This window comes from Euprymna scolopes, chromosome 16, assembly GCF_053919585.1.
Source record: "Euprymna scolopes isolate OS-2025 chromosome 16, ASM5391958v1, whole genome shotgun sequence".
Taxonomy (NCBI): domain Eukaryota; kingdom Metazoa; phylum Mollusca; class Cephalopoda; order Sepiida; family Sepiolidae; genus Euprymna; species Euprymna scolopes.
The window spans coordinates 51,920,330-51,947,989 of NC_136497.1; the positions used below are offsets into that span (position 1 = coordinate 51,920,330).

At 30.9% G+C, this 27,660-nt stretch overlaps 1 protein-coding gene across 1 annotated transcript; it reads right to left on the reverse strand.

Moving 5' to 3' along the window:
• Positions 1 to 8,234: 8,234 nt before the first annotated feature.
• Positions 8,235 to 27,604, reverse strand: LOC145295956 (TM2 domain-containing protein biscotti-like). Its single transcript, XM_080141860.1, has 6 exons — positions 27,426 to 27,604; positions 19,460 to 19,539; positions 13,612 to 13,702; positions 12,529 to 12,620; positions 10,095 to 10,168; positions 8,235 to 8,369 (listed from the first exon to the last, which is right to left on the reverse strand). The coding sequence occupies exons 1-6, from the start codon at positions 27,569 to 27,571 to the stop codon at positions 8,259 to 8,261; spliced, it is 594 nt and encodes a 197-aa protein (XP_079997986.1). The 5' UTR covers positions 27,572 to 27,604; the 3' UTR covers positions 8,235 to 8,258.
• Between the last annotated feature and the right edge of the window lie 56 nt (positions 27,605 to 27,660).

Genomic DNA, 27,660 nt, shown 5'->3' on the forward strand with positions numbered 1-27,660 from the left:
AGTGGGGGATGCCCTTTTCTCTTCCCTGCAACCTCTCTCCCACAGGAAAGACGTTGCAAGCCTGTCTTTGTTTTATTGTTACTTCCATGGCAAGTGCTTGTCTGAGCTCCAATCCCTGGTTCCCCCTCGCCAATCTTTCACGAAAAACACCTGTCTAGCTGAAACCAATGTCAAAAATTTTCCCCACTCTTTATCTGTGCCAAAATCAAAACATAGATTCCATAAACAAAGCTTCTTTCTTAGAAGTGCACGCCTGTGGAACTCTGTTCTATTTGCCTGTTTCCCACCTGACTACAACTTGGATGTCTTCAAGTCCAACATAAACAAATTCCTGATGAACCGCCCCCTTATGTAAGACACTTTATCAAATCTCAACACTGTACACGCAATAACCCTTATCCGCAAGTGGCTTCCGGGCCTTGATAAGTGGTGACCACCTTGTAAAATAAATAAATATATAAATAAACTGGTAATACCTGGAATAGCATTAGCTCTCATCAATCTATGTCAGCTTCCTCTGAAAACAATATCATATTCATCAGCCGTGTATGACATGCAGCAGCTAACATTTCTAAATGGTCACTTATCCGGTACTGGCCATGCCACTTAACTTTGGTGATCTACCGAGAATCAGTGTGTTAATGTGCTTATGGAGTTAGTGTGTGATATTTTGGAATTCTGTAGTCGGATTTAGAATCAGAATATTTGAAATCCTAGGAATCGGATCTTCTAATTCTAACTCCATACTGTTGATTCTATCACATACTATTCAATAATGTACAACTCAAACACGAGAAAAAAACTCTCTCTTAAAATCTTTCATACACGTGTAAAGCATCTCTTTTTCACATAAATAAATATTTTTTTTATTAATGTTAAACATGATTCAGCGTTTCCTTTTGTAATAGTTGCATGGCTGAGATTTGCTTTCTTTTGTATTTACATACAATCTCTTGTGAAGTGATTAGATTATGATTCGGTTGGCTAAAACAGGCATGTTAAAACTTGCATAGACATACATCAACTCTTCTGCACACAAAGGAGTAGCATAGAAGCAAGGTTACTACTTTCATTCCATTGATTTGCAGTTCCTTGCTTGATACATCTTTGATTGCTACATGCAGAAACCACCAAAGGATGACAGATCTTGATGCTGATTCCTTCTGGATTTTTACCAGAACTCTGTTAAATGTTGCGATTTAGACTCAAAGTATTATTTTTAACCTCCAAAGAATCAACAAACAATCTGAATATTGGAAGACTTTAAAATAAGGAGTTGGAATCGGTGTTGGATATTTTGAAATCCTAGGAATTGGGATCAGAGTTAAACCTAATACCTTATAACTCACCACCTTGGTTCTATCAGACACTACTGAACAATGCACAAGTCAAATACAAGAACAAACTTCCCCCTTAAAAAATATTTTATACATGTGTACAGCATCTCTTTTGCAGATACATAGATATCTTAAAATGGTTTTCAGAGCCTCTTTCCATCAAAATCTGAGTAATAAACTGTTCACATTCTCTTAAAGTGGTAAGATGGCTGTCTTTTCTCTCTGGACACTGTCGTCAGATGAACAAGCTTATTACCCCCCCCCCCAGCATCATATAAAAGCATTATTTCCTATTTCACATTAGTAAGCAAAAACATTTTTTAGATTTTAAAGAGTAGCTTATCATCTGATTTCAATACATGAATTTATGTCTGGGACAAAAGTGTAACATATTTCTATTAAAACTTTCATCTCCCAACTTCTCTCTAGCCGCTTCTCTATCTTTCTCTTATATCCCTACTCCCACATTATCCTCTCCTTCTCACCAACTCCCTCTTTCTCCTTGCATGGCACATTCCTCTTTAGCTGGACATACGCACATATACACAGACACAATCCCTGGAAAACCAAGCTTTAAGGAAATACAGATAGCAGCCATAAAGGGAACAGTGTCTGTTCTTAAAAGAACCCTCGGATATAAATTTAAACTGTAATAGAATAAAGTGTTAGCCCCAGGAAGGAGCCCCTTGATCTCTTCAAACTAACAAAAGTAAAATAAAAAAAGAAGAGAGAAAAAAAACAATTTTAATGCCTACTAAACACTATCCTCGAGTTTCTAAGGTCTCTCTGTACAGAAGTTTGTCAGAACAACCTGGCATGAGGATATTTTTCCATAGAAGTAAACCCTGACCAAATATTCAAAATCACATAGTATTCAAAGCCTTAAATAAGATCTCCTTTCTATGGGTAATCTACATTAGCTTTTATGAGGAATGGTGCACCTTCTCCAAGTGATATTACCTCAAGTAATAACACAAAGCGGGATACTCCACCAGAATAAATAAATTCATGTCCTGAAATCCAGTAAGACCAAGAGACCAAAATCAAAGATATACTATAACATATGAAAATGGTTAATTGGGGAGAGGAAAATTATGTTCCCAATTTCTTTACTAACTCAATGTTTGAGAGACAAAGAACTTAAATGTAATATTTGAATATCTATGTATCTCATATAGAATTCAAGTGTTAGCCGCAGGTAGTGGGCCTCTTGATTTCCGAGAATTTAGACGGAAGTAAAATAAAACAACTCTTCTTTATCTAGATTCCTTAAGGCATGAGGAAATTAACTCCTTGAAAACTTTGGTCAGCTGACTCCTAAAGAATGAATTTAAAAAAATAATTTTAGATATTATTCATTATTTCAATATTCAATATTTATTCGGGCAACACTAATACAGTTTGTGGGTCTTTGTTTTGTAAACTTTTACTTTTAACTGGACACACACACACACACACACACACACACACACAGGCAACTGCTGTTTAAATAAGAGATAATTTAACATTGTTCATTAACAAACAGTGTAAAAGCACACTTTAAGTAGGCAATTGCTTTTTCATGACAAATTGTTGCAAAACTAATCTGTGAGAAAATATAATTTTACCCGGAGTTACAAGTGTTCAATGTTTATGTTGTTTATTAAAAGCAAGTTTTGAGGAACCTATCAAACAGGTTGGACAGGATTTATGAACAAGTCACAATGATTTACCGACTATAATTTATGTTTCAACGTTTGAGAAACTGTCATAGTTGCACTCATAATAGGTTGTATATATTTTATTGGTACTACTTGTTAAGTTCTCGGTATAATTTTAAACAGCATCTGGTAGTGATTTTGCTATTTGCTGCTGAGTCCCAAACTTCTCTCAATGAGTCCTATTTATGCTCCTGCTCGTGATGTCATATCCAACATCACATCTGCCCCTTTGTGTTCAGATTGCTTTTCTCGTCATCTGAACTGCTGCTTGCATATCTCCGGGGTTTTCTTATGTGGCATTTTGCTCATCTAAGGGCAATCGGGAGGTCCGTTTCTTCTTTGTCGCTTTTTCACTCATGTTCCTTCTCCTGTCTTCCCAGGTCATCACTTAAAGGGAAATCATCATCCTCTAGTTGTTGATGTACCCATGTCGCCTTGCCTTATAATTGCGGACTCCCCTTTGCATTGTTCTACTGTCCATGGTGTTGAGTGTTATACTGCAGTTAGTTTATTATATCTGTTTTGTTTAAGGAGTACTATATCTTCAGGTTCTATGTTAGACTGTTTAGTTTTATGTTTTTGATCTGTGCATTCCTTCAATTTGCCTTTTTCTTTTTTGTCTTTTTGCCGAGCTGTTCTCCAAGCCTGGCTTACAGGCCTTTTTGCAGTCCTGGTAGGTTGATGTTCACTTCCCTACCCAAGAGGAGCTTTGTAGATGTTTTCCCCATCATGGCATGGGAACTATTTCGATAATACGTTGGGAACTCTCCCAGATGTTTTCTCCAATCTTTTCGTTCTGTATTCATTGTTCGAATAGCTTTCAACATGGTTGAAAAAAACGTTCAATTTCCCCATTAGCTTGGGGATGATAAGATGTTATCTTTTGGTGTTGGATACCCCATTCTATACAGAATTGCTTAAATTCTGAGAATATGAACTGGAGCCCATTATCTGAAACAATGACTGCTGGGATGCCATGTGTATAGAAATAGTTTTTGATTGGCCCTGGTGAATTTTGTAACAAATGCTTTAGGCCATCTTGAGTCTGCATTCACCATTCCAATTACATAATCCCCGCTGGGGAAAGGTCCACATATGTCAACATGGAGAACTTTCTAGGGGCCTTTCATTTCAGCCATGTGACCTGGACAGTGGTTCTTCTTAGGGTCTAGGGTTGTGCATGGAATACATCTGCTTATGGTGGCCTCTATGTCCTTGTCTATATTAGGCCATCATGCTTTAGTTCTAAGCAGCACTTTTGTTTTCATTATACCCAGGTGTGTTTCATGTGCCAACTTCAAGATTTGCTTCTGTAGGTTTTCGAGTATGATGATTCTGGCTCCACTCATAACTATGTCCTGTTTGGTTGTCAATTCATTCTTCATGTGTTTATCGAGTTCTGTTAATTTGCTCTTCCTGTTATATGGCCTTTTCCACTGCTGTGATAGCTGGATCCCGTTGAGATTCCTCCATCATTTTCGATAAAGTAATAGATTTAGGGATGCTATTTGCCACAACAGTTTTGATAAACTCTTCAGCAATCTCTTCTTTGGGTGAGACTACCTTTTGATCCTGCCGGGTTATTCCTACCATTAATATGCTTTATGGTATAATTGTATTGTTGCAAACATAGGATCTAGTGCAAAATTCATGTGGAGGGATTACCCTTGGGATTGAAAATAGTTGTTAAGGCTTGATGGTTGGTCCTTATAAAAAAAATTTTCTCATAGAGATAAAAGTGGAATTTTTTGCTAGGGCTCCTTTTTCTAGTTGGCAGTAACAGCGTTCACCCATCATTAGGATTCTCGACGCATAGCTGACGAGTGGGTGAGTATGCCTTTTTTGTTTTGGCAGAGTATTGCTCCTAGTCCTATGGGACTGGCATCCAGTAAGACTGATGTTTCGAGTTTGGGATCAAAATGCATGAGCGTTTTGCATTAGATTATGGTAGTCTTCAGCTTAAGGAAGCAAGATTCTTCTTCCATTGTCAATCGCCATTCTGTGTTTGCCTGCGTCAACCTTTTTAATGGTTCACTAAGTGTCACCAGTCGAGGAATAAACTTTCCGAGGTAATTTATTAGACCCAAGAAGCTTTGTATATCCTGGACATTTTCAGGTTTTTAAAAAATTTTTATTGCTTTTATTTTAGAGTCAGTTGGTCTGATCCCCGTGTTGAATACGATAAACCCATGGAAATCAATTTCTTCACAGTGGAATATGCTCTTGTGCTGTGCAATTGTAAGGTTGTTTTCTCTCAATGTCTGTAACAATGTCTTGTTACGTTCTTTTGTGTCTTTGCCCCTGATTAGAATATCGTTGGCCCCATCACAGCAGTTTGGGATTTTCTGGAGTATTCGTTGAAGCAATCGCTGCCCTTCTTCGGCTGCAGATATAATGCCCATAACCAGCACCTTGTACCTGTAGATCCCGGATTTGCATGAAAAGGTAATGATGTACCTAGACTCTGGATCCAGTTCTATTTGGTGATAGTAAGAGTTTAGATCGATTAGTGAGAAAATGTTTGTGTTGCCAATTTTACTCAGTAGCTGTCCAACTGTTGGTATTTGATATCGAGTGCATTTCACTGCTTTGTTTGCCAAGCATATTCTAATTTCTCCATTGCGTTTTGGCACTGCTACTAATGGGGAAACCCATGGAGTGGGTCCTTCCACTCGTTCAATAATGTCATTCTCTAACATTTCCCTGATTTTTCCTTCTACTGCTTGTTGGATATGAAATGGTGTCCGTCTCGGTGGTTGTGTTACCAGAGTAACGTTATCATCTTTTCTAATTTTAAGTTGGAAGTTTTTCATTCTTCCTAATCCTTCTAGTGAGGGTAGGTGCTGCTTGAGAATTTCTTTTGTTGATTTTGGGATATATTTTTAGTAATTGCTTTCACCTGTGAGGTAGTAATAAACCCTAGTTCGATGCTGGCCCGTTTGCTTAATATGTTACCCCCTTGGTATGCCTTTGTAACGAATATTTTTTGGGCTATTCTTTTGGGATCATTTGTTGGCATTGCAAGAATTTCTTCCTTTAGTGATATTGGAATATTCCCATAGGCTTTTGGTGTACAAATTGTTTTTTTTAATATTAATTTTGGCCGTAATTTAAGTATTCCTTTAAATATTTTGCTGTTGCTGATGTTGATGTCTGCTCCAGAATCTACCAATATTCTGAGTGGTACTTCGCTCCCTGCTGTTCTACCTGAAAAACCCACGCCTGGCTGTCTGATTTTGATTTTGTTTATACAGGTTGGACGTAGTTGTGTCTCTGTGACAGGTTTGCTTTTCCTTTATTGTTGTTCTTTTTCTTCAAGCATGTTTTTCCAAAGTGATTCATCACTTCACATTAATTACATTTCTTCCCAAACGCTAGGCATTTTGTTTGACCGTGTATGTGGTCTGAGCCGTTACAAACATAGCATTTTGTGACTGGTTTTAAGGCACTGCTGTTGTCCCAAGTGGTATTCTATACCCACTGTTAAGTTGTTGTTTGTAGTTGGTTTTAATTTGGTGAATATCTGAGTGCCCCCATTCATTTCCTTCTATATGTTCAGCCTGTGTATCCGTGGATTCAAATATCAATGATCTTCAAACTGTTTCCTCTACGGTTAAATCTGTTTCTTTCAAATATGCACGATGTAATTTGCTTAAAGTGCATTTTTCTATTAACTGGTCCAGCTTTGTCCAAGTTGTATTCGCCGAAGTTGCATTTTGCTCCTTGCATGTGTAGACAGGTGATGTAGTCGTGTGTTAACTCTCAGTTTTCTTGACTAAGCATCCAGAATTTATGACGTTCAAAGATCCTATTTGTTTTTTGTATAAAATATTCGTCCAGGGCTATCTTTGTTGTTTTGTATGTAGGCTCTACTTGGCCTGGTGATAAGGTTTGGATGATTTCTTTTAGTTTCTTTCCTCCGTAAAATTGAAAGAATGATAGTTGTCGTTTATCGTCTGTTATTTTGAATGCTGTAAATGCGTCTTTGATGTGTTTACTCCATTCTCTCTCTGCTTGCTCCTGGTTGGAGTCTTCCCAGTCTATTGTTAGCATAGAGAGAGCCATTTTCTGAAATAATTATGCTTTCGTTATTTTCAACTTAAATTTTCCGTTGCATTACTGTTGACTTTGAGCAATTTAAATAAAATTTTTTAGTGATTCGTTACTGTTGACTTTAAGTACTTTTTTCCCTGTTCATTTTCATTGTTTCTAGTTTAGTAACTTGTTGCTGTTGACTTCGAGTATTTTTCCTTTTTTCTTACTCTTCCACGTCGCCAGGTTTGCTAAGTGCTGAAGAGTCCCAAACTTCTCCCAGTGAGTTCTATTTATACTCCTGCTCGTGACGTCATATCCACCATTATAATTATGTCCTAATTACTTCCATGAAATGTGCTCTAACGAACTTGCCCTTCTCAATATAAACAGCCTTGACCAACCCAACAAACAGAAAAATAACATTCCTTCACTGGAGAATTCATGCTAGAAGGCTTTCTACTTTAATAGCTTTTTTCCTTAAGCTGCTTGATTTTGGAATTTTCTCCCTGCTCCACTGACTGATATGTAAAATTTTAAATGTAATGTGAACAAGCACCTTGGTGCACAACTCCCCACTTAGGATACCCTTATAAATTTGGTTCCTAATTCATAGTAGATCTAAGTAACAGTGGGCCTTGTTTGGGGTGAATTGCAGTAAAAATAAATAAATAAAATATAATTCTGTGTTTAAAGCAAGATAACTCTTTGTACATTAAAAGTATCTTCCTGTCAAAAGAGACTGAATGAGAAGTTATCTGCCCTTGTCAGGCGCATGGCATTATGGGATGAACTTCTACATAGATCCTACCGATCACACTTTAGCAAACACAAATCAAATCTATTAACATCAAAGTTTAAATCTTCCGTTGTGTTATGTTTTAAATAAATCAATTTAAATGGTTGTCTCCAAAGAATCGTGTTCATCTATTTATTTCCACAAATTTTTGTGTTTCACAAACATCACAACAGCAGAACATTTTATCAAAATGACTGGATTTAGCATTAAATGACCCCAAAATGGTTAACATACTGTAAAATAAAACAATCAATCAAGCAACAATTAATTAGCTCAGTAGCAATCTTTTCCAGACTTACATTTTTTTTTTCTGTCATTTTTGATGGCAGGTGTATGTTAGTAAAAAAATAAAAAATAACAAATTACTATAATTATATAAAATATATTTTATTACTCATAGAAGGGTGGTTTTATATATGTGTCATTGTTAACATGTAAACGATCCAAAACAGCACCATAATAGTCAATCACATAATCAGATCCATCAGCTGGTTTTACAACCTGGAAAACAAAGAACAAACTGGAGTTTAACTTCATGTAAACATTTGAAAAGTTTCTTGAAATACATATAAAATATAATATTCTGCTTGTTCCTTCCTTAGTTAGTACATATATTATGCTTAAAAAAGGCCAAATACACCTTTTAAGGCTAAACTGCATCAAAAAAGGCCAAATACACAAAATTTGGTTTTGAAAAGGCCAATCTGGCAACCCTGAACATGAATATGTGAGTAACCTCCCTTTGATGTAGTCACGTTTTTGAATATCATTATAACAATAATATATGATTATTGCTTTAATGGTGTGAGAAAGGAACTTATTGATTTTGATGTGCAGCAGTTCTTAACTGAAGAAAGAAGTCAAACGTTACATAAAAAAGAGAACATTGAAAAGAAATAGGACAAAAAAAAAAGAAAAAGAAAATAGAACATTATCTCTGAAGAGGTACTGGACTGGAGAAGTAAAATAAAGATTGTCTCCTACAATGTGATTTTATTATTGTATTGTACCATGTAGCTCAATATTACTTTCTGAGTATTTCTTAGTACATATTAATTTATCCCATTTTGGTTAATTCTATATTTAAAATATAATGAATACTATTTTTATAGAAATGTTAATAAACTCATATTTGCTATGTGTTATTAGTTTTTCTGTTCAAAAGACTAATTTTTTGTGCTATTCAGAAAACTATAAGTATTATCAAAATATAATTGTTGATCAAATATTTCTCATTCCATGGAATTCTCTCAGGTCCTACTAGTCTATATATTAATACGATAGTATGTTATTTTCTGTGTCACGCTTACATCCGGGTCATTTGTTATGTACTTCCATTTCTTGTAATAAATATTTTTACCAAGAATTCTTCATAATTTGATTTCAGTTATAGCTGATAGCACTCCAGTAATCTATTCTTTTTTATAAATAATTTTATCAAGAATTTTTCATAAGTTTTGGTTTCAGTTTTGATCATGGCTGAAGGAACTTAAATTATATATATATATATTCATAAGGTTTTATTTCGGTTTCGATTCAACCTAATGCACCCACGTCATATGAATATATTTTTATTTTTGAAATTGCAACTTTATAATATATAAAAATCGATAGAACATTAACTCTATAATAATATATACGAAATCGGCAAGAATTAAAATATCATATTTAAGCATACTTTATGACTGGGCGTTCGTGCTAGCTAGATAAATACTTTTGCAGTTTTAACAATAAAGCTACAATAAATTAGCGTCTCCATTTACACTGAACATCTACAGAATGCCAACATCAATATTTTACATATGAATGAGTCCCCTGTGGAATTTCCACAGGTCCCGTTAGTCTATATAATAATAGGCTAAGTCACTTCATATGTTATGAGATTATGTTTTCGTGAGATGTGTATAATATATTGATAATCCAGGTTGTTTTTGTTGCCGCAACAATATTACTCTAACATAGAGAATTATTAGTTCAGGCAGAGTAGACAATTTCAGGAAACCAGATAGAGAAATATACTTTAAAGCACGGATACTGCAAGAGAAAGGAGAGCGAGTGAGAGAAAGAAAGCAGGGAGCAGGTGAGAGAAAAGATACAAAGAGACAGACAGACCACCTACTATTTAATTAACATTGTGCACCCATCTTAACTGTTTGAATTTTTTTTGTTAAAACGCATAAAATAATTTCAAGTAAACGCTATAGAAACAATGTAGATTTAACTTACTTGTGTAGCAATGAGCAAAATGTCAACTAATTGTCCAAGGAACATAAATCCAAGCGTGGAAAATTTCAATAAACCTGTTGTAGGTTAAATAAGAGAACAAAAATTTAAACAATAAAATAATATTAAATACTATCAAAGTAATTTATAATTGAATTCCAATATTTATATTATGCTTTTTTATTTTATCAAAAATTATTTTATTTGTTTAAAAGTAAATCACCTTTAGAATTTTTTCATTATACAATAAACCAGTTTTCTGTTTGGAAAAGATCTATCTCTTTCTCTCTGAACCTTGTTATATATTAGTTATTAAACAAAAACAACAACAAAAACAGCATGATAACTAAATAGACATTTTGTGTTAAGGATCTGATTAATCTCCAACCAGAAAACCGGTTCATAGCCTCTTTTCTGTTTAAATTATTAACTGACACACAGACACAAAATTCTAGAGTAATTAGACAATTTGAAACAAGTAAAATAACATTTGCTGAATCATGTAAGACTACTATAAATACAAGCTACAGGTAAATAACAGACAATTACAAATGTTTTTTTTAGCATTTGTCTAATGTATGTACTATGTATTTTTAAAAATAATTAGAACATTATCTGCCTTACAACCTCTTATATATATATATATATATTCTTTTCTTTCTTACACATGCTTTCTGTAGGAAGTTTATAGAGATATGAACATAGATGAATATCCAATGGAAAATAGTATTTACTGTCAAGTTTCTTTTAATCAAAAATATCTGATTAGATATTGTATGCAATCTATGAAATAGTTTGGAATTCCCTTTCCATCATGTCAATAATACGGATTAAAAAATTCTGTACTTCATTTGTCAGACACAATCAAATATCAATTTAGCAAATGCAATGCTATTTAGATCTAATAGCAAGAATATCATTAGATAACTATATATGTTAGAAGTTACTACAAAAATGTTATATCAAGGTGTGTATACGCACAGACACACACACACACGCATACTAGCAAATATGTGCTTCCTCTGGTCACATTTTTGTGGGCCTGGGAGGATGGTATCATGATGAATGAACATATACTACACTGGCCTCCAAAGGAGGAAGTGATGACTATGAGGATTACGCCATGATGAATGATCACTACCACTCATCTAGAAAGAGGAGTTAATGTCTGATGACAACAGAAGGTATACAATACCCGCCCCCCCCCCATAAAAAGGAGAAAAAACTCCTGAAAAGATAATATCACAAGGAACATATATACTTAACTTCCCTCTCCCCTAAAAAGGATGTAATACCTAGACAAAATGTATCATGATGTTTGAAAATATGCTACACTACACCCTCCACACCCACAAAAGAGGTAGTAATACCTAGGAGGATAGTATCATAATGAACAAGCATATACTACATTAGCAGCCAAGGGAAGAAGCAAAGTTTCATTACTGTTCTGTTGTTATGATACCATCCTATCATACATCACTTCCTCAAGCCTGAGGAGATAATGCCTGGTAGGATGAAAACCAGACATCCTATTGGAGAATGAAAGATTTGGGAGTATTAGTAATCAAGATGATTCTAGTTAAGAGTATAATATACAATTTTTATCACTTTAGACCAAGGATGATCAACAACATCCATTTTCTCTACACTTTTGATGGCCTTGTGCCTAATTTGATTTAAATATAATTTTTTTATATTATAATACAAAAATACACAATAACAACATCAAAAGATTAAAAATTCTTGAAGCCCTTGAGATAAACACTGGACATCCAACAATATTAATTACAAACTAGTCACAAAATTTTAATATGTTATAGTAATTAACATAAACAGATTTTTAGCTGTTAAACAATCTTTAAATTTTGCATATGCTTAGCACATTATCTTGTATTGATTCAACACCTTATCTTTATAGACACTCATTTTACAGTCATAAATTACTAACCATTAAAAAAAAAAATCAATAGTAAAAAAAATAGTTGTAAACACACCAAGACTTGCACTGCCTAATGATGATGCGATAACTCAAATTAAAAGTATTTGCAAAAAAAAAAAAAAAAAAAAAAAGGGAACAAGAAATTCATGGAACTTACACTTATTTTACCAAAATATTAGATGGACTATTTGGAGGGAGGCGTGGGGGGGGGGAGGAGAAAAAACAAGTCTTATCAAGCAAAAATACTGTTAAATATATATATATATATATATATATATATATATATATATATATATATATAACACTACCATTCTACCATCAGTCAACTAATTGTTCTTCAAATTAGTGTTTTACCATCTGAATATTAATCTCGAGCATTTATTCTAACCATTTTTCAACTTTTAAATCTTAAGTCAATTAATTGAAACTCAACTCAACAAGAACAGAATTTCTGACAACATCAAATTAAATAATAGCAATAAAGAACTTGTTACAGACCTATGGCAGGATATCCAAGGTAAAGTCTGTCCACCCCAAACATGCCAAGGAATATTGAAAGCAACATTGCTGTTTCAAATGAATGGCCATTTCTGAAAATAATTGAAAAAATTAAATGAAACACATACTTTCATTAAAAACAATTATCCAACTATGAAGCAATTAAAATTCTGTTAAATTAGAAATTAAGATAAGAAAAATACTATGATTTCTTTTATTTGCAAAATTAAAAAATGTCATATGCTTAAACAAGAATTATTGCATTTATTTTTGTTTAGATTTTTAAAGAATTATGTCTTTTTTGAGTTTATTAGAAAATTTATGAATATAAAATTACATTATGAACAAATTATGGCACTCAGCCATTCAAAAGTGTGGGGATAATGGATGTTGTTGGTCATCCTTGGTCTCAAATACTTAAAACTAGCCTACTCTTCACTAGAAATATCTGTCATCACAATACCACAGTCACTCCAGGTGTTGTCCTACGTAAGATACACTCAAATTTTAAAAAAAGTTTCATTGAATTATTTAGTTTGATGCTTTGCATAAATCAGTAGATTCTCAGTTCATATTTATGGAGCTGAATCTCGACTTTTATGCTAAAAATAATTTTACATGTGATTTTACAAAGTTTGGACCAGGTCAGATAAATCAAAAATATCTGACACACAAGACATTTGATAGGTCTTATTGAACCATAAAATGACAGTTATCCAAACGATACAGCTGATTCAATAGAAAATCTTTGAAGTCATTAGTTAATAAAATAAGTTTAGTACCATTGTTTATATTTTGCAAAGATCTATGTGCTCACATTATTTTATTTTTTAAATTTTTTTTAGATATAATAGAAAATAACATTAATTACTGAGAATAAGATGAATGAATACATGAAAAAAACAAAACAAAACAAAAAAAAACGATTTAATTCTATTAATGGCTTTGTCTAAAATTAAACTATAATTATTTTAAAAAAATTAATTGCAGTATATTTTCTAAGCATTGATGTAATACAATTTTATCCTCTAAGTATATGTTATATAAGTAAAAGAATATAAAAAATAAAAACAATTAACTTACGTCCATTTGCAAGGAACATGTTTATAAAATCCAAGTGAATCATTATGTACTCGTCCTTGGCACGTTATATTTGGCGCAGGATGACAAGCAACTAAAAACAAAAAAAAAAAAACACTTCTGTTGATTTAATATTTCTACATATATTTATTGTATATTTGTAAAATTCTATATTAAATCATGTGTTTCTCTATTTCAAAAGAAAATTATCTTTTTCACAAACCTTGCAATATATTTTTGTGGTACTTGTAGTTTAATCAAGACATTAAAAAATGAAAATATCGAAAAAAAAAAAAGGTTATATTGTACATATGTTATGGAACGAAGTTCTTCCCCCAAAAATATTTCACATAATTTCATCAAGTAGTTTTTTTTTACAGCGAAAAAACAATTTGTTAGGATACCAAGCAAAAGGTTCGAGTTTTAGGAAGAAAAGCTAGTAATAAAGATGGGGAGGGAGTCTCAGCATTTTAACTGGAGTTATCTCCCTGTGGCATGTTAAAAATTTCCATAATGGCTGACTTCAACGCGCTCTCATAAAAACGTGTTTTTCCACTGTAAAAAAACAAAAACAAAAAAAAAAACTACTCAATCAAATTAAATGAGATTTTTTTTCGGAGATCATAAATTATAAATATTACATTTATAAATTTCTTGCAAACCCAAGATTAAAACACTTGTATTTATTTGTATAAACATTAATTTTTTGGTAATTTTAATACAAATTTATTTATCTTTTAAATAATACATAATGAAATCAAAAGAAAGAAAAAATCAATTCGCCTAAGTAATGGTGCATGTGTACGGAGGGATTCTTTTTATTTTTAACCTACAATTTAATTGTTAAAAATCAAATTATTCAGCATAAAGGCTAGAAAACAAGCATTTAAACACAGATATGAAATGGTTTGTCTACTGGATCAAAACAATCATTACATTTAAAAACAATAAAAAATATGGCATCGTTACTGAGAGAGAGAGAGAGAGAGAGAGAGAGAGAGAGAGAGAGAGAGAGAGAGAGAGAGTTTATGCTTTTAACTGTTGGTAAAAATTCTAGCATGCAATGTTAGCTTAATTTAAGAAAGTATTTTGTAATAAGTTAACTATTTTTTATTAATTCACTTCAATTAATTATTGTTAATATTGACAAAACTATTGCATGTGAACAAAATAGGACAATAAAATTATAAATGTATAACAGCAAACATTAGTTTATTCTGAACTGTTTAAAAATATTTAGTGCTTGTTAAGATAGAGTCGACAGATCAAGTTTTTAATTATGTTGTTGCAACCCAAAATCATATCACTTACTAAATTGTTGTGTTGAAAATAATAATATATACAAATATTATGAAATTTTATCAAGTAGAAAAACTGCTATTGTGTTTTTAGTAAAAGAAAGTTTATTGCTATAAGCTAAAATGTTAATCGCCATTCAAAGGTGGCCAACATTTAAGCCTCTGAGTTATGTCCCTTGTGTTTGAAATCTAACCGTCTACAAAAAATGCAATTTTCCCCATTTTTTGTAAAAATTACTTTTAACTATAAATAACTTTCTACTTAATGAATTTCCATAATATTTTATTATATTGCTATTTTTGACATGACAATTAAGTAATATTTTTGATTTACAAGGACATATTTAAAAAATCGATCTGTCAACTATTTTAACAAGCACCAAATATTTATGCAAATTAGTCATTCAAATAAATGTCTTTAATTTGTCTGTTGTTACTGTATACAGAGTATTTCGAAATACTGTGTTGCATAACTGATTAAATATGGCTAACCCATTTTGATAATATAGGAGTGATATATTAAAAAGACTTTTGCATTTATTCATTTATACATGTATAATATAAATAAATATTTGTTATTCAGACACATGTTTCATGTTTACTAACAAACTTCAGTGTGGCTTATATAACTGTACTGACAATCGAATGATTTGAATCCTGAATGCGAGTAACTCCAATACATTCTAACCATTTATCCAACAGTCATTCACAAACATTCGTTTCATTGTTTACAACTCAGTATAGCTAGATGTAACAAGTTTATCTACACTATGTATATTTCTATGTATATAAAAAGGTAGGTGTATATGTTTATTTCTATATACAAAATTCACTTTTAAACTAAGTGATCATTATGAATTTTGGAAAACAACTTTTAGATGTAAGGTGAGCTATATTTAGTTTAATTTAGTTTTATGCAAAGGGAATAAAAAGAAAACAAAGTTAAAAGCCCTTCATGAAAATTCTTGTTTTTAGGGGGTATAATGTGGGCACAATCATCCATTTGAAAATTCAAATATTTCATGTTTGCATTAAATTTGATCCATACATTAGACATCAATTAAGTAAAATCTCCTGAATTTTAATTTTTTCTTAAGATCCATTAAACCTTAAATTTTGGACGTTTTCTAGAATCAAACTTTGTAATGGAATAAGGATTCTCGACATAAGCTTCATTATTATATCTTGATTTTTATCTTGATAAGAGGACATAAACATGACATAAAACTGTTCTGTCCATGGAATTAATTTTACCCGTTTTGAGACAGGTATTTATCCAATATATACATGTATAAATCAATGAAACTAATACCTTTATTTTGGGTTAAAATTAATCTTAGCCAAACTCTTATTTAGCTATAACTTAAATTTAGATTAATTTTTTCTGTATGAGTAAACACATTTTTTTTACTTTTGTCTGGTGTCTTATGGATCTCTTATAATTGTGCAATGCACCAGGTGTGTCAGAAACTTTGTGAAAAATATTGAATAATTCGACCCACTGTCTTTCCAAGCTTATAACTACTCGAAAAATGTAATTCAAACCCTAATTTTTTTTCAATTAAAGGAGCAATGACCAAGGTTTCATTTAAAAAAAAAAAAAAAAAAAAAAAAAACGTGATTAAAAAAAAGGTTTTAAACTTCGGACTTTACAGGTAAATTTCTAAAAAACACTACTTTTTCTTGTTTTAAATTTGAATATATTATTTAATGATCTTTTATCTTCAATTTGTGATAGATAAAACTTTGGTGAGTAAATTAATTATTTACTTTTTAATAGACATTTCAAAATGGGGGGGGGGTGAATTTAAAAAAAAACCGTTTGTCAAAAATATATTCGGTTTATTGGAAAGAGCATAAAATTTCACATTGACCCTGAAAATATTGTAAAAATAGGATCAAAAGAAAAATTTTGATAGATTTTTACAGTTTAAAAATTGAAAAATACTGAACTCGTAAAATTCAATTAATTTCATTACTGTTTTTTTTTAAAATAAAAAAAATAATATTTCTATTACTTTTTATACAACTTTAATAGTTTATTTTGGAAGTATAATCCGTAAAGAAAATAAACAACCCACTTTTAAAAGAGAAATTACGAGTTTTTTTTATATTTTATTCGCAATTTCGTGTTAGGGGTGTCAAAAATTCCTACAAAAATTCTGATACACCTAGCAACGCGCCATTGTGGTTGCATGTGCCATAGGTTGGCCATCCCTAATGTAAGTCAATGGATACCAACAATTGATGCCTTACATAATGCATATAACTACAATTTTAGGTGAATATAATAAGCTTATTTATTACAGTAAATAAAATGGCACGAATTAGTTAAAACAATACAAGGATTAATGAATTAATTGTAGCCACATTATACATTTTAGACAATGTGTCAGTTTATGACTGGAGTTAATCTTTTGTTTTAAGAAATGCTCATAGAAAGTCACAAAACAGTCATAAGATTTACTAAATGTTACTGGTAAAATATACCAGTTGTATCTACCCGGTGTTGCCTGGGTATCTTCTACCTTTTTTTTAATAACTGTACCATACTTTTTAGCAAATTGTTTAAGAAAATTTTTTTTTTCAAACTTACATTTTATTATTACAGTATTGTTTGATAATTAAATTATTAATTGAACCAAATTGTTATAAAACACGAACTCATTTTGATAAATTTTTAAAAATCTATTTATAAAATGACTGCATTTCAGCTACATAAACAAGTCAACCATTTAAATCTTTTATCAATTGTTGAAAAATTAATTAATTTGTGACCTTCAACATTTGAAAGCATTTAACCTGTTATTTCTGGCTTTAAAATCTTAGTAAATTCTCAGGTATTAAAAGATTGAAATTTTCAGAACTATTTACATCAAATAATTTTCTAAATAGAGATTAAAATAACAATGCAAAAGGAAATAAAATTAACTTATATTATTATAACAATTTGGGGTGCAGCTAAGATAAGTAGGTCCAGCAGACGAGCCTCGTTCTGAAAAATCTGAACAGTTAGGTCATGTGAAATGTGACACCGGTTGTTCTACCATGATTGACCCTTTGAATGATAGGTATAGAAAGCATGAGCCAATTAAAAAAAAACTTCGTTGAACTGCTTTATGCACACAAACATTTGAACTTTGCTGTTTAAAAAAATCTGTTTTCCTTTTTATGTTGACTTATCTTGCCTTTCGTTGCAATTATTTATTTCCACTTCTTCGTTATGTTTAAATGATCAAAATTTCTTTGAATATTTTTCTTTCTTTAATTCTTTGAATTAAAAAAAAAAAAAATTTTTTTTTAATTTTAGCTTAACTTACTGCTATATTTCACCATTTCGTTTTTAGTAATAAATGCTTCTCTACATTAAAAACCGATCTTGTGTCTAACTCTGCCCTCGTGGGGAGGCAAGTAAATAGGAAGTAATATGGCGGCTGTAAACGTTTTTCGACCACCATAAAAGCATTACAATACATTTAAACGCTGAAGAATTTTCGCCGTGCGCTCTTGTTGTTCTAAGTTAACTAGCCACTACTTGTGTTTAAAAAAAAAAAAAAGAAGTGCTTTAAAATAGTAAAAACACTAAAGCATTTTTCGTTTTGGAAGGGAGGTTTCAGGCGCCCCTATTATCCCAAAGAACCAGTTATACAAACACTTTGCAATATTTTTCAATAATTATTTTTTTTAAAAATTCTTTAAAATTAATTTTTATTTAAAATTAAGAAATTATTTTCTAAAATATTTTGTTTATTTATGTTTACATTTTGTTTTAAAATAAAATTAAGAAATTAATTTTAAAAATATTGTTTATATCCATCTTCATTCAAAAGGATTACTTTTCGATAGCTTCACTGGTTGTTAACCTAAATTTTCCGAATGTCAGAACGAGGCTTGTCTGCCGGACCTACTTATCTAAGCTTAACCCAATTTGGTCTAATTTAATGATCAAATGATACTGAAATAATTAAATTTAACTTGAAAATTGCATTAAAAAATAATTTGATAAAAAAAAAAAAAAAAAATGGCATAGTTAATGAAAAACAATGCAAAACCAAAATGTTTTTTACTAACTCTGTTTTCTTTATAGAAAGCAGATAGAGTTAGTAAAAAAAAACTATGAAATGTTGGTGATTGTACAGTATAGTTACAACAAAAAGGAATGAAGACAATAATAATAAAAACTTCACCTAACCCAATTGGCAACCACCATTAGACTTAGGCTTACAGTTCCAGTAACTACTCTTAAAATCTTTTTTGTTTTTACTATAATTTGGTCTAAAATTTGCAAGCAGCCCCCCTCTCAATTGTTGGTCATATTTGAAAGTGTGCTTGACTAAGTAAAAGTGATGATAGCAAATGCATAAATAGTAAATCTTCCAATTAGTAAACAGTGAAAATATAGAGATTGGTAAAAAAGTAAATTTTCTTGGACTTGGGTAACAGTTAACTGTTGTCTATTTGTTTTCTTCAACTTTTTTTTTCTTGTTAACTACACTGCACAATCACTGAACTGTTTCAGAATCCAAAATTAAATGATTATTCAGCAGACTTACCAACAACGGTTTTGGTTTCTCGATTGCAATCTTTTGCTTGTTGTGTTTCCGGATTTATCACAGGTTCATCACAAAAATATCAAAACAAGTTTAAGGAATAATAAACGTTAAGTTGCAAAACATATGAAGGATTTTTTCACATAATAGTTCAAAATAAATGATCGGCAATGACATTTTTAGTGAGCCAAAGGCATTAAGAGAAATACTTCTATCAAATGTTGCATTGATCACTAACACAAATCCACCATAGTAATACAATGCATTACTATTAAAGAAATAAAAATGAACTAAGTAAAAATCAAGGTTTGGGAGTCATAGGTTTTGGAAGCAGTCCGAGTTTTAGTCAGAGTTGGATGTTTTGTTCTCAAAAGAATCAACAGACAGTCTGAATATTGGAAAAATTTGGAATAAGGAGTTGGATATGTTGTCATTCTTGGAATCCAAATTCTTTTTAATCTTAAGAGTCGGAGCCATACCTCAAAAGATCATACCTTTCAATTTTGCAACTCTGGTAAAATACAGATTTTTGTACGAGAACAAAAACACCATCCAGTAATACTAAGTGTGATGATGGTATCAAAGTAGAGAAACTAAATTCGGCTTTGTATCATGTTACAGAGGTACCCTAATATGCCTAAGCTAAGATAAAAATTAGTTCAATTCATTGAATATTAAATATTAATAATACAAAGAAAAACATCAATTTGTATATGAAATGAAGACAGGATTAAATTAACAAAAAGGAAAATTTCTAGAAATTAATATTTTTCATATTTTATTAAATTTATATTTTTACAGTTTATTTTTGTTAAAAATGATAAAATTATCTGTTTTGGATACCTTAAACCAGTGTCTCTCAACCTTATTTAATTGTGGCTGCTTCAATCCAATTAATGCTTTTAAAGCCCCTTGAGGTTTTTTTTTATTTTAAATATTCAATTAATAATAAAAACAATAATTCAATGTGCATTTATTAAAGTTATGTATAGATGAGAAACAGACAGAGCCATACACAGTTCAAAGCAGTCTCTAACCTAATAGACCCCATACTGTCAAGCATCAATCCCATTGCTACAATATTGCTTGCATGCCTGCTTATAATTTTATTAATTCAGAAGTATAATTGCAGGTGTAGTGAGTAAATGTGTGTGTGACCTATTACAAATTGTTTCCTTATAATCTGTGTATGTAAACATTTAATATACAGTGAAATTTATAAGAAAACGGTGGTTTTTCCATTCATGGCTGGGCGATGACAATGCATGCATTCTAATCAAGATTTAGTTTGCCTGCTATAGATTTGAATACATGCATTGTCTGAGAATGTGAGGGTAGGGAAAGGGTTTGAGAAAGTTTTGTGCATACCGTATGGCATATGTGTGTTTATGCATGTAAATGATTAACACCTATGATCTTCCAATGTGTAAGGGTGTGTGGAGAGTGTGATTTCTACTGGTTGGCAAAAATGAATATAAATGATACATTTAAAAAGTCTTTCCCTGCAACCCTGATAGCTATGGGTTTGGAAAAAAGTTAATTTTCACTGATCAATTTTGTTTTGGACAATTTGATATTTAGTTGATGTCTTACAGTAATGTACTAGCTTCAAAACACTGGTTAATCTGTGTTGGCTGTTCTAATATTGAATTTTTTCTGTCAGCATAAATGGATTCCTAAATTTAAAAATGTCTTTTGGAATCCGCTCTATGGAAGACTTGAAGACTTCATTTTATAGTTTTGGAATAGCAAGGATTTTCAATCAATTTCTTCTTTGAGACAGCATTTTGTTAAAAATCCTTGCCATGCCAAAAACTGGCGGAACAATAAATTTGTCGCCCTAAAGAAAACAACACTACAGCTTTATTTTTAAACTTTTACTTAAAAAAAATTAATTCAGGTAACTTGATTATGTAGTAGAACGGACATCTATTCAATGAATGTAGTCGCCTTCAGCCTAAATCACTGCCTCGATACGGGTTTGGAACTGGGCATGCTTTTTCCACAAGCACTATATTCTGATATGTTTTTTACTTTTTTTTTTACATCAACTATAAATTTGTGATATTACATATGTCAATTTTAATATCATTTTTTAGTCTGCTCTTATAATTTCCAAATTTTTCCTTATATTTTCCTCAGAATAATTCTTTTTTCATTTATTTTATTTTCATAATAGAATTTACTTTTAATTTCATAAAATAATTTTCCATTTCTTATTAATAACAAGTGAACCACATTATTTTTCCATGAACCAGATTATACTGTATTTCTCCTCAATTTTGTAAAGAAAAAAAAAGATTGTAAAATTTATTTTTCTTTTTAACGGATTCAATATTTTATTGAATGTCGTTGCAAATAACGGGCATATGATTGCTTTTAGTCCACTTTTAATGCTTATCTTCATATTATCATTTAATTGGTTGATTTGAGTCATGTGATGTTAACAAAGATGCAGACGACAATCTTATGAATTTGAGAGGTTTTTCTTTAAACAAGATTTATGTGTTAATGAGAAAATTGTAGCCTGTATCTGCCACCATACTCTAGAGGATCTCACGTAAGCAACAAATTGCAGAAACAATTATTGTAAAGTTGTTTTATTTATTTATTTTGGTATCGATTCGTCAGAGTATTCTCTATTTAACCATTAAATATTAATGGGATATTGGCAACAATGGGTTTTCTAAAAAAAAATTATAAAATTTATTTTTTAAAATTTTAAAGTTGGGTTTTTCGTAAAAATAATCAAAAAATATTTTTCCCTTATGATAATCTGAAAGATAATTATAACTAGGTATGGGCAATTAATGACTGCTTTTCGGTAGGGGGGGGGGTGGCTTTTAACGCCGGTTAATCATAATTATTTTTTAAATTTTCGAGTACTTTTTTATTGTATTTGAAAGATTATAGTTTAAAGTTAATTTCTAAAAGAAAAAAAGTGTGTGAAATAATAAAAAAAAAAATACAGGGAATAATTTTATCTCAAATCTGAAACCCCCTAGATTTTACGTAAAAATTCATTATGACAAAAATCTCATTTACATTTTTCTGGCAAGAAAAATATAAGTTTTCTGAAATTATTATTTTTTTTCTTTTTTACACGGTAGTCACCACTTATCAAAGCCCGGAAGCCACTCAGGGATAAGGGTTATTGCAAGTACAGTACGTTAGTGTGGAGATTTAATGAAGTGTTCACTTAAGGGGGTGGTTCATCAGGAATTTGTTTACGTTGGACTTGAAGACATCCAGGTTGTAATCAGGTGGGAAGCAGGCAGACGGAACAGAGTTCCACAGGCGTGAAGTTCTAAGAAAGAAGCTTTGTTCATGGAATCTACGTTTGGATTTAGGCACAGATAAAGAGTGGGGAAAATTTTTCACAGTGGATTCAGCTAGACTGGTGTTTTTCGTGAAAGATTGGCGAGAGGGGGACCAGAGATTGGAGTTCAGACGAGCACCTGCCATAGAAATAACGATAAAACAAGGATAGGCTCGCAACGTCTCTTCTGTGGGAGAGAGGTTGCAGGGTAGAGAAAAGGGCATTCCCACTAAGCCACGAAGTCTATTTTGTACTCTGTCAAGGCAGGATAGGCTGTTTTTAGCAGCTCCTGCCCAGATATGGCAGCAGTATTCCATCCTTCGACATACTTGGCTTTTATATAGATAGAGAATTGCATCAGTAGTGAGATATCTTCTGGAGCGGTAGAAGGATCCCACCATCTTTCCAGCGACCTTGGCAACAGACTTAATGTATGTGTTCCATTTCAGACCAGGAGTAAAGGACAAACCCAGAAGCTTAAGTAAGTTGAGTTAAAGTCTTAAGATAATGAATTAATACAATAAATGTACTTAACTTTTGCAAAAAAAAAAAAAAAAAAAAAAAAAAAAAAGTAATAATTATTCAAAAATATATCACTGATAGCAACGAGACTCGTTCAGTGTATCAAACTAAACACTGGCGGCAAAATTGAAATATGTATGGAAGGACAAATTAGACATAATTTATGTCTTTATTCCGGCATACTGCGCGACTTTTTTTTTTTTTTTTTTTGAGTCGAAGATCCTCTTTCCTCCATTTAAAAATGCATAAAAGTTAACTAAATTCATTAATTATACTACTGACAATTTATTCTTTGAAAAAAAAAAAAAAAAGTTAGCACCATTATTTATTAATATTAATACAGAATTACAATTGGTTAAGAAAACAATTTATAATCATTGAAAAAATTACACACTAAAAAATAGACTTACGTTAAAATTTATCATAATGGTTACGTTAAATTTAAAGTTGATAAACACAAACAGGCGTGTAGTTAAAAAGAGGAGAAGGGTGAGCAAAACAGACAGGTTTTCTTTTCAATTCTGCGCATCCGTACTTACCGAGATGGAATGTTCGTATAATTTTTGCCATTTTTTGATAAATTATTTTTCTATGTTCCTGCTTTTCAATTTAATTTTTTCAAACTTTATTTTCCAAGATTATATGAACATTATTTTACGTTGATAATTATACGTTCTTGCGTGAATGGAAATATAATCTTACACGTAAATATTACGTTAAAAATGTAAGCGTAAAAAAAAAAAGTAGAAATAATTTTTGCAATTATAATTTTGTGTGAAAATATTAAATAAACAGTATTGAATTCAATGTTAATATTGGTAGTTCGAGAAATTAATTTTCTTCGAGTTATAAAGAATTCATTAATACTGATTTCAGGGGCTTTTTTTCGTAATTTTATTTTTATTGTTACAAATTACGATGCTTTATTTACATAAAAAAAAGCAAAAATAAATTCTTGCGTTTTTTTTATTTACTACTGAAAACCATAACTTTAGTATAAAGGTATTTTTTTGTTTAAACAAAATAATACATTTCCACTAAGATTTAAATAAAAATTAGTTTATTATATTCCGCGATCATTATTTGATAGATACTGAAAATTTCATTAAAATTGGTTAATTTCCTGATTTTGGGTGAATTTTTAAGTAAAGGGAGGGGTGAAAATGTTTATACAGTTTGAGCATATCGCCTCATCGGCATTCATTTTGCCAGTATCTATTTATAAAATATTAAACGAATTTCACAATTAAAAACACAAACGGTGAAAAAAAAATTAAACAAATTTAAAATTCATTCCGAGAATTTCAAGGCCTGCTGATTTTTTTTCTACATTCATCCTTATATCCCCCACCCACTCATATAGGAAGTATATGTCCGAGGAGGGTCTGTACGCAAAAATAAAAAAATAAATAAATACGGATTTTGAAAAAAATAAATACACATTTATAAAGTTCATTATACACTTAATAATCGGTGAAAATTGCATATTGATTAGATAATTACTTGCTTTTTGGTAGATTTATTTCTAAAGAGAGACTCCGTCAAAACAAACCCTACAATCCACCTCCATTTTATCCTTCGCTAATGAATAACAAACAGCTAAATATTGATGTCACTTCAGGAATTCTAGGAATGTTATTTTGTTGTTGTTTTTGTTTTTTTTTATAATATATACATTTAGCTAGTAAATAAAATAATTACAATTTTCTTTTTCTTTTTCTTCGTAATAAGTGTTCTAAAGAGTTGAATAAAAATAAAAGTGAACTATATTAAAAAAAATATTTGTATTATAAAAACCAACCAAAACATTACAAAGGGAGATAAAAATGCTGACAAATTCTTGGCATTCCTAAAATGTGACTGAAAAGAAAAATCAATAAAATGACACGGACTACGTTTTTATAATAAATGCATTTAATAAAAAAAATGTGTGACCACACTTCTTGCTGTACTGTTGTATGTTATTACTTGCAACTTACATTCTCTCTTTTTTTTTTCATTTTAATTATTAATCGCTTATTTACTAATATATATAAAAAAGCGAAAGTCTAAAATCTAAAACAAACACTAAAAAAATCATATTTAAAAAATAAATTATCCTAGTACTACTATATTATTGTAGTAAAATGAGGCCAACTAAAAAGATGAGCGTAAAAATCTAGTTAAAATAATTTTTTAAATTATCCAATAATCATATGATTAAAAAAATGATTGGCGAGAAAATGTTTAATCTTATCAATTGTTTAAAAACAACCATGTTTGTATATTTTAAAACTAATGAACATTAATGAGAAGTGACTTTTCCAGGGTATTCACACACACACACATTATATATATATATATATATATATATATATATATATATATATATATATATATATATATATATATATATAAAATCGGTTGACGGAAAATGTTAATAAAGACGGACGGAACTTGATGAAAGCCTCAAACACCAAGTTCTAGCAACTTTCATCATATACGTAAAACATCGAAATGAAAAGTTGTCAATAAACATAATCGCCATATTTATAAAGAAATTCAAGAAAAGAGCAAAGTAAAAGCTAGAATTTAAGTTAATAATTTTTTAAGAATTTTAAAGTCGGAGAGTTTCACGTGTACTATACAAACTCTTCAAAACCTTTTTTTTTTATGTATATTTTTAGAGACTCGCTTCCATTCCCCTTTACCTATATTGAGACGTCTAATAATAAGGGTTTGTATTATACTTTTGGTCATTTTACAGTATAAATAACAGACCGAAAGAGGTCCCCCCCCCAAAAAAAAAACAAATATATAACAAATGTTATCAAAAGGCAAGATAAGTTACTCTTCCATCTACCTGAATAAGTTTTGTTTTAATTTGTTTCGTAAATTTTATGTTATTACTTATTTTAAAGCATTTATTTACTTCGAAACGTAAGCAGTGTCGAATCTTAAGTTAGAACTAGAAAGAAAAGTGGCAGACGTCAGACGGTCAGCTGCAGAGTCCCGATAATCGCTCAAAAAATTAAACAGAATAATAAATGTGTGTTCAGAGTAAATAAATATTTTAAAATAAGTTAAAGGGTTGGTATTATTATACAAACACCGTGATAGCGTTAGGGTTAGGGTTAGGGTTTAGGGTTAGGGTTAGGGTTTAGGGTTAGGGTTAATTCGCTGTCACGGTGTTTGTATAAATTTACCAAAGGGTTTATATTACTGTACACAGATTCGAAAAAGTTGTCACAAAACAAACATATAACAAATAAATGTTATCAAAGGCAAGATAAGTTACTTTTCTACCTAACTGGATATGTTTTCAGTGTTTTTATTTAATGTAACATGTTTATTCAGCTCGAAAAACATACTGTGTTTACCGATGTATTGGAAAATTAAAATGGCGCCGACTCTCTCTTTAACACGGTAAGTTTGGGAAAAAGTGCTATAAATATAAAACTAGACAAAATACTGTCAGAAACTCGCTCAATATATATTACCGTGACATAAGTTGACATATATTCGGTGTTTTTTTAATAGTATTTTCTCTAAAAAATCTAAAATGTTTTTTTTTGCGGGTTTGTATTAACAAACCCGCAAAAAAAAAAAACAAAAAAAAAAAACATGGTTTAAGCAAAAAAAAAAAAAAAAAAGCTGTTTTAGGAATGATGCTTAAACCCATTTAATTATAAATAATTTACGCGACTGAAATTTATAAATTAACCTATAAAATGTACATAAGTCATGTTACTCCCCCCCCAACCTTGAATGCATATATGACACAAGAGGTCAAGTTGAATGTGTTAAGAATGAAATTGTTAAAACTATAATCTTTTGACATGCCTCTGGCACTAACGCTAAACATCTGACACCTGGACTACCACACTACACTGCATGCAATCTCACACAAAAACAATGAATTTTTGCTGATTTTCCTATAAGTAAAACAAACAAAAAAAAAGTAACAATATTAAAAGCAGCTTAAAAGATTATCTCAATCATTAGTTGTAAAAAGGATTACGGGATATTTTTCTGCATACACTTGAAACTAGAAAACGTGACGCCCATATAAACATCCGCGTTTATTTATGTTATTGTAATTCCCTCCTGAGAGCAAAAGAACACATGTAGATAAAAACAAAAGGATACTGGCCAAACAGCAATTTAGAACAGTGAGGAATCTCCGATTCTGACGAGAACGAAGAGTCCGATTTTTCGTACGTATTTGCATTCGATAATAATAATAAAGTAAAAAATATTACAACATAAAGAGATAAGTGTCCGACGTAGGCCATTATCAGCCCAAATCAATTATTATTACTTTAGGAAACAAAAAAAACATCCGATCATAAGAATAGTGCGTTGATAATTTTAAGTGTGTGTG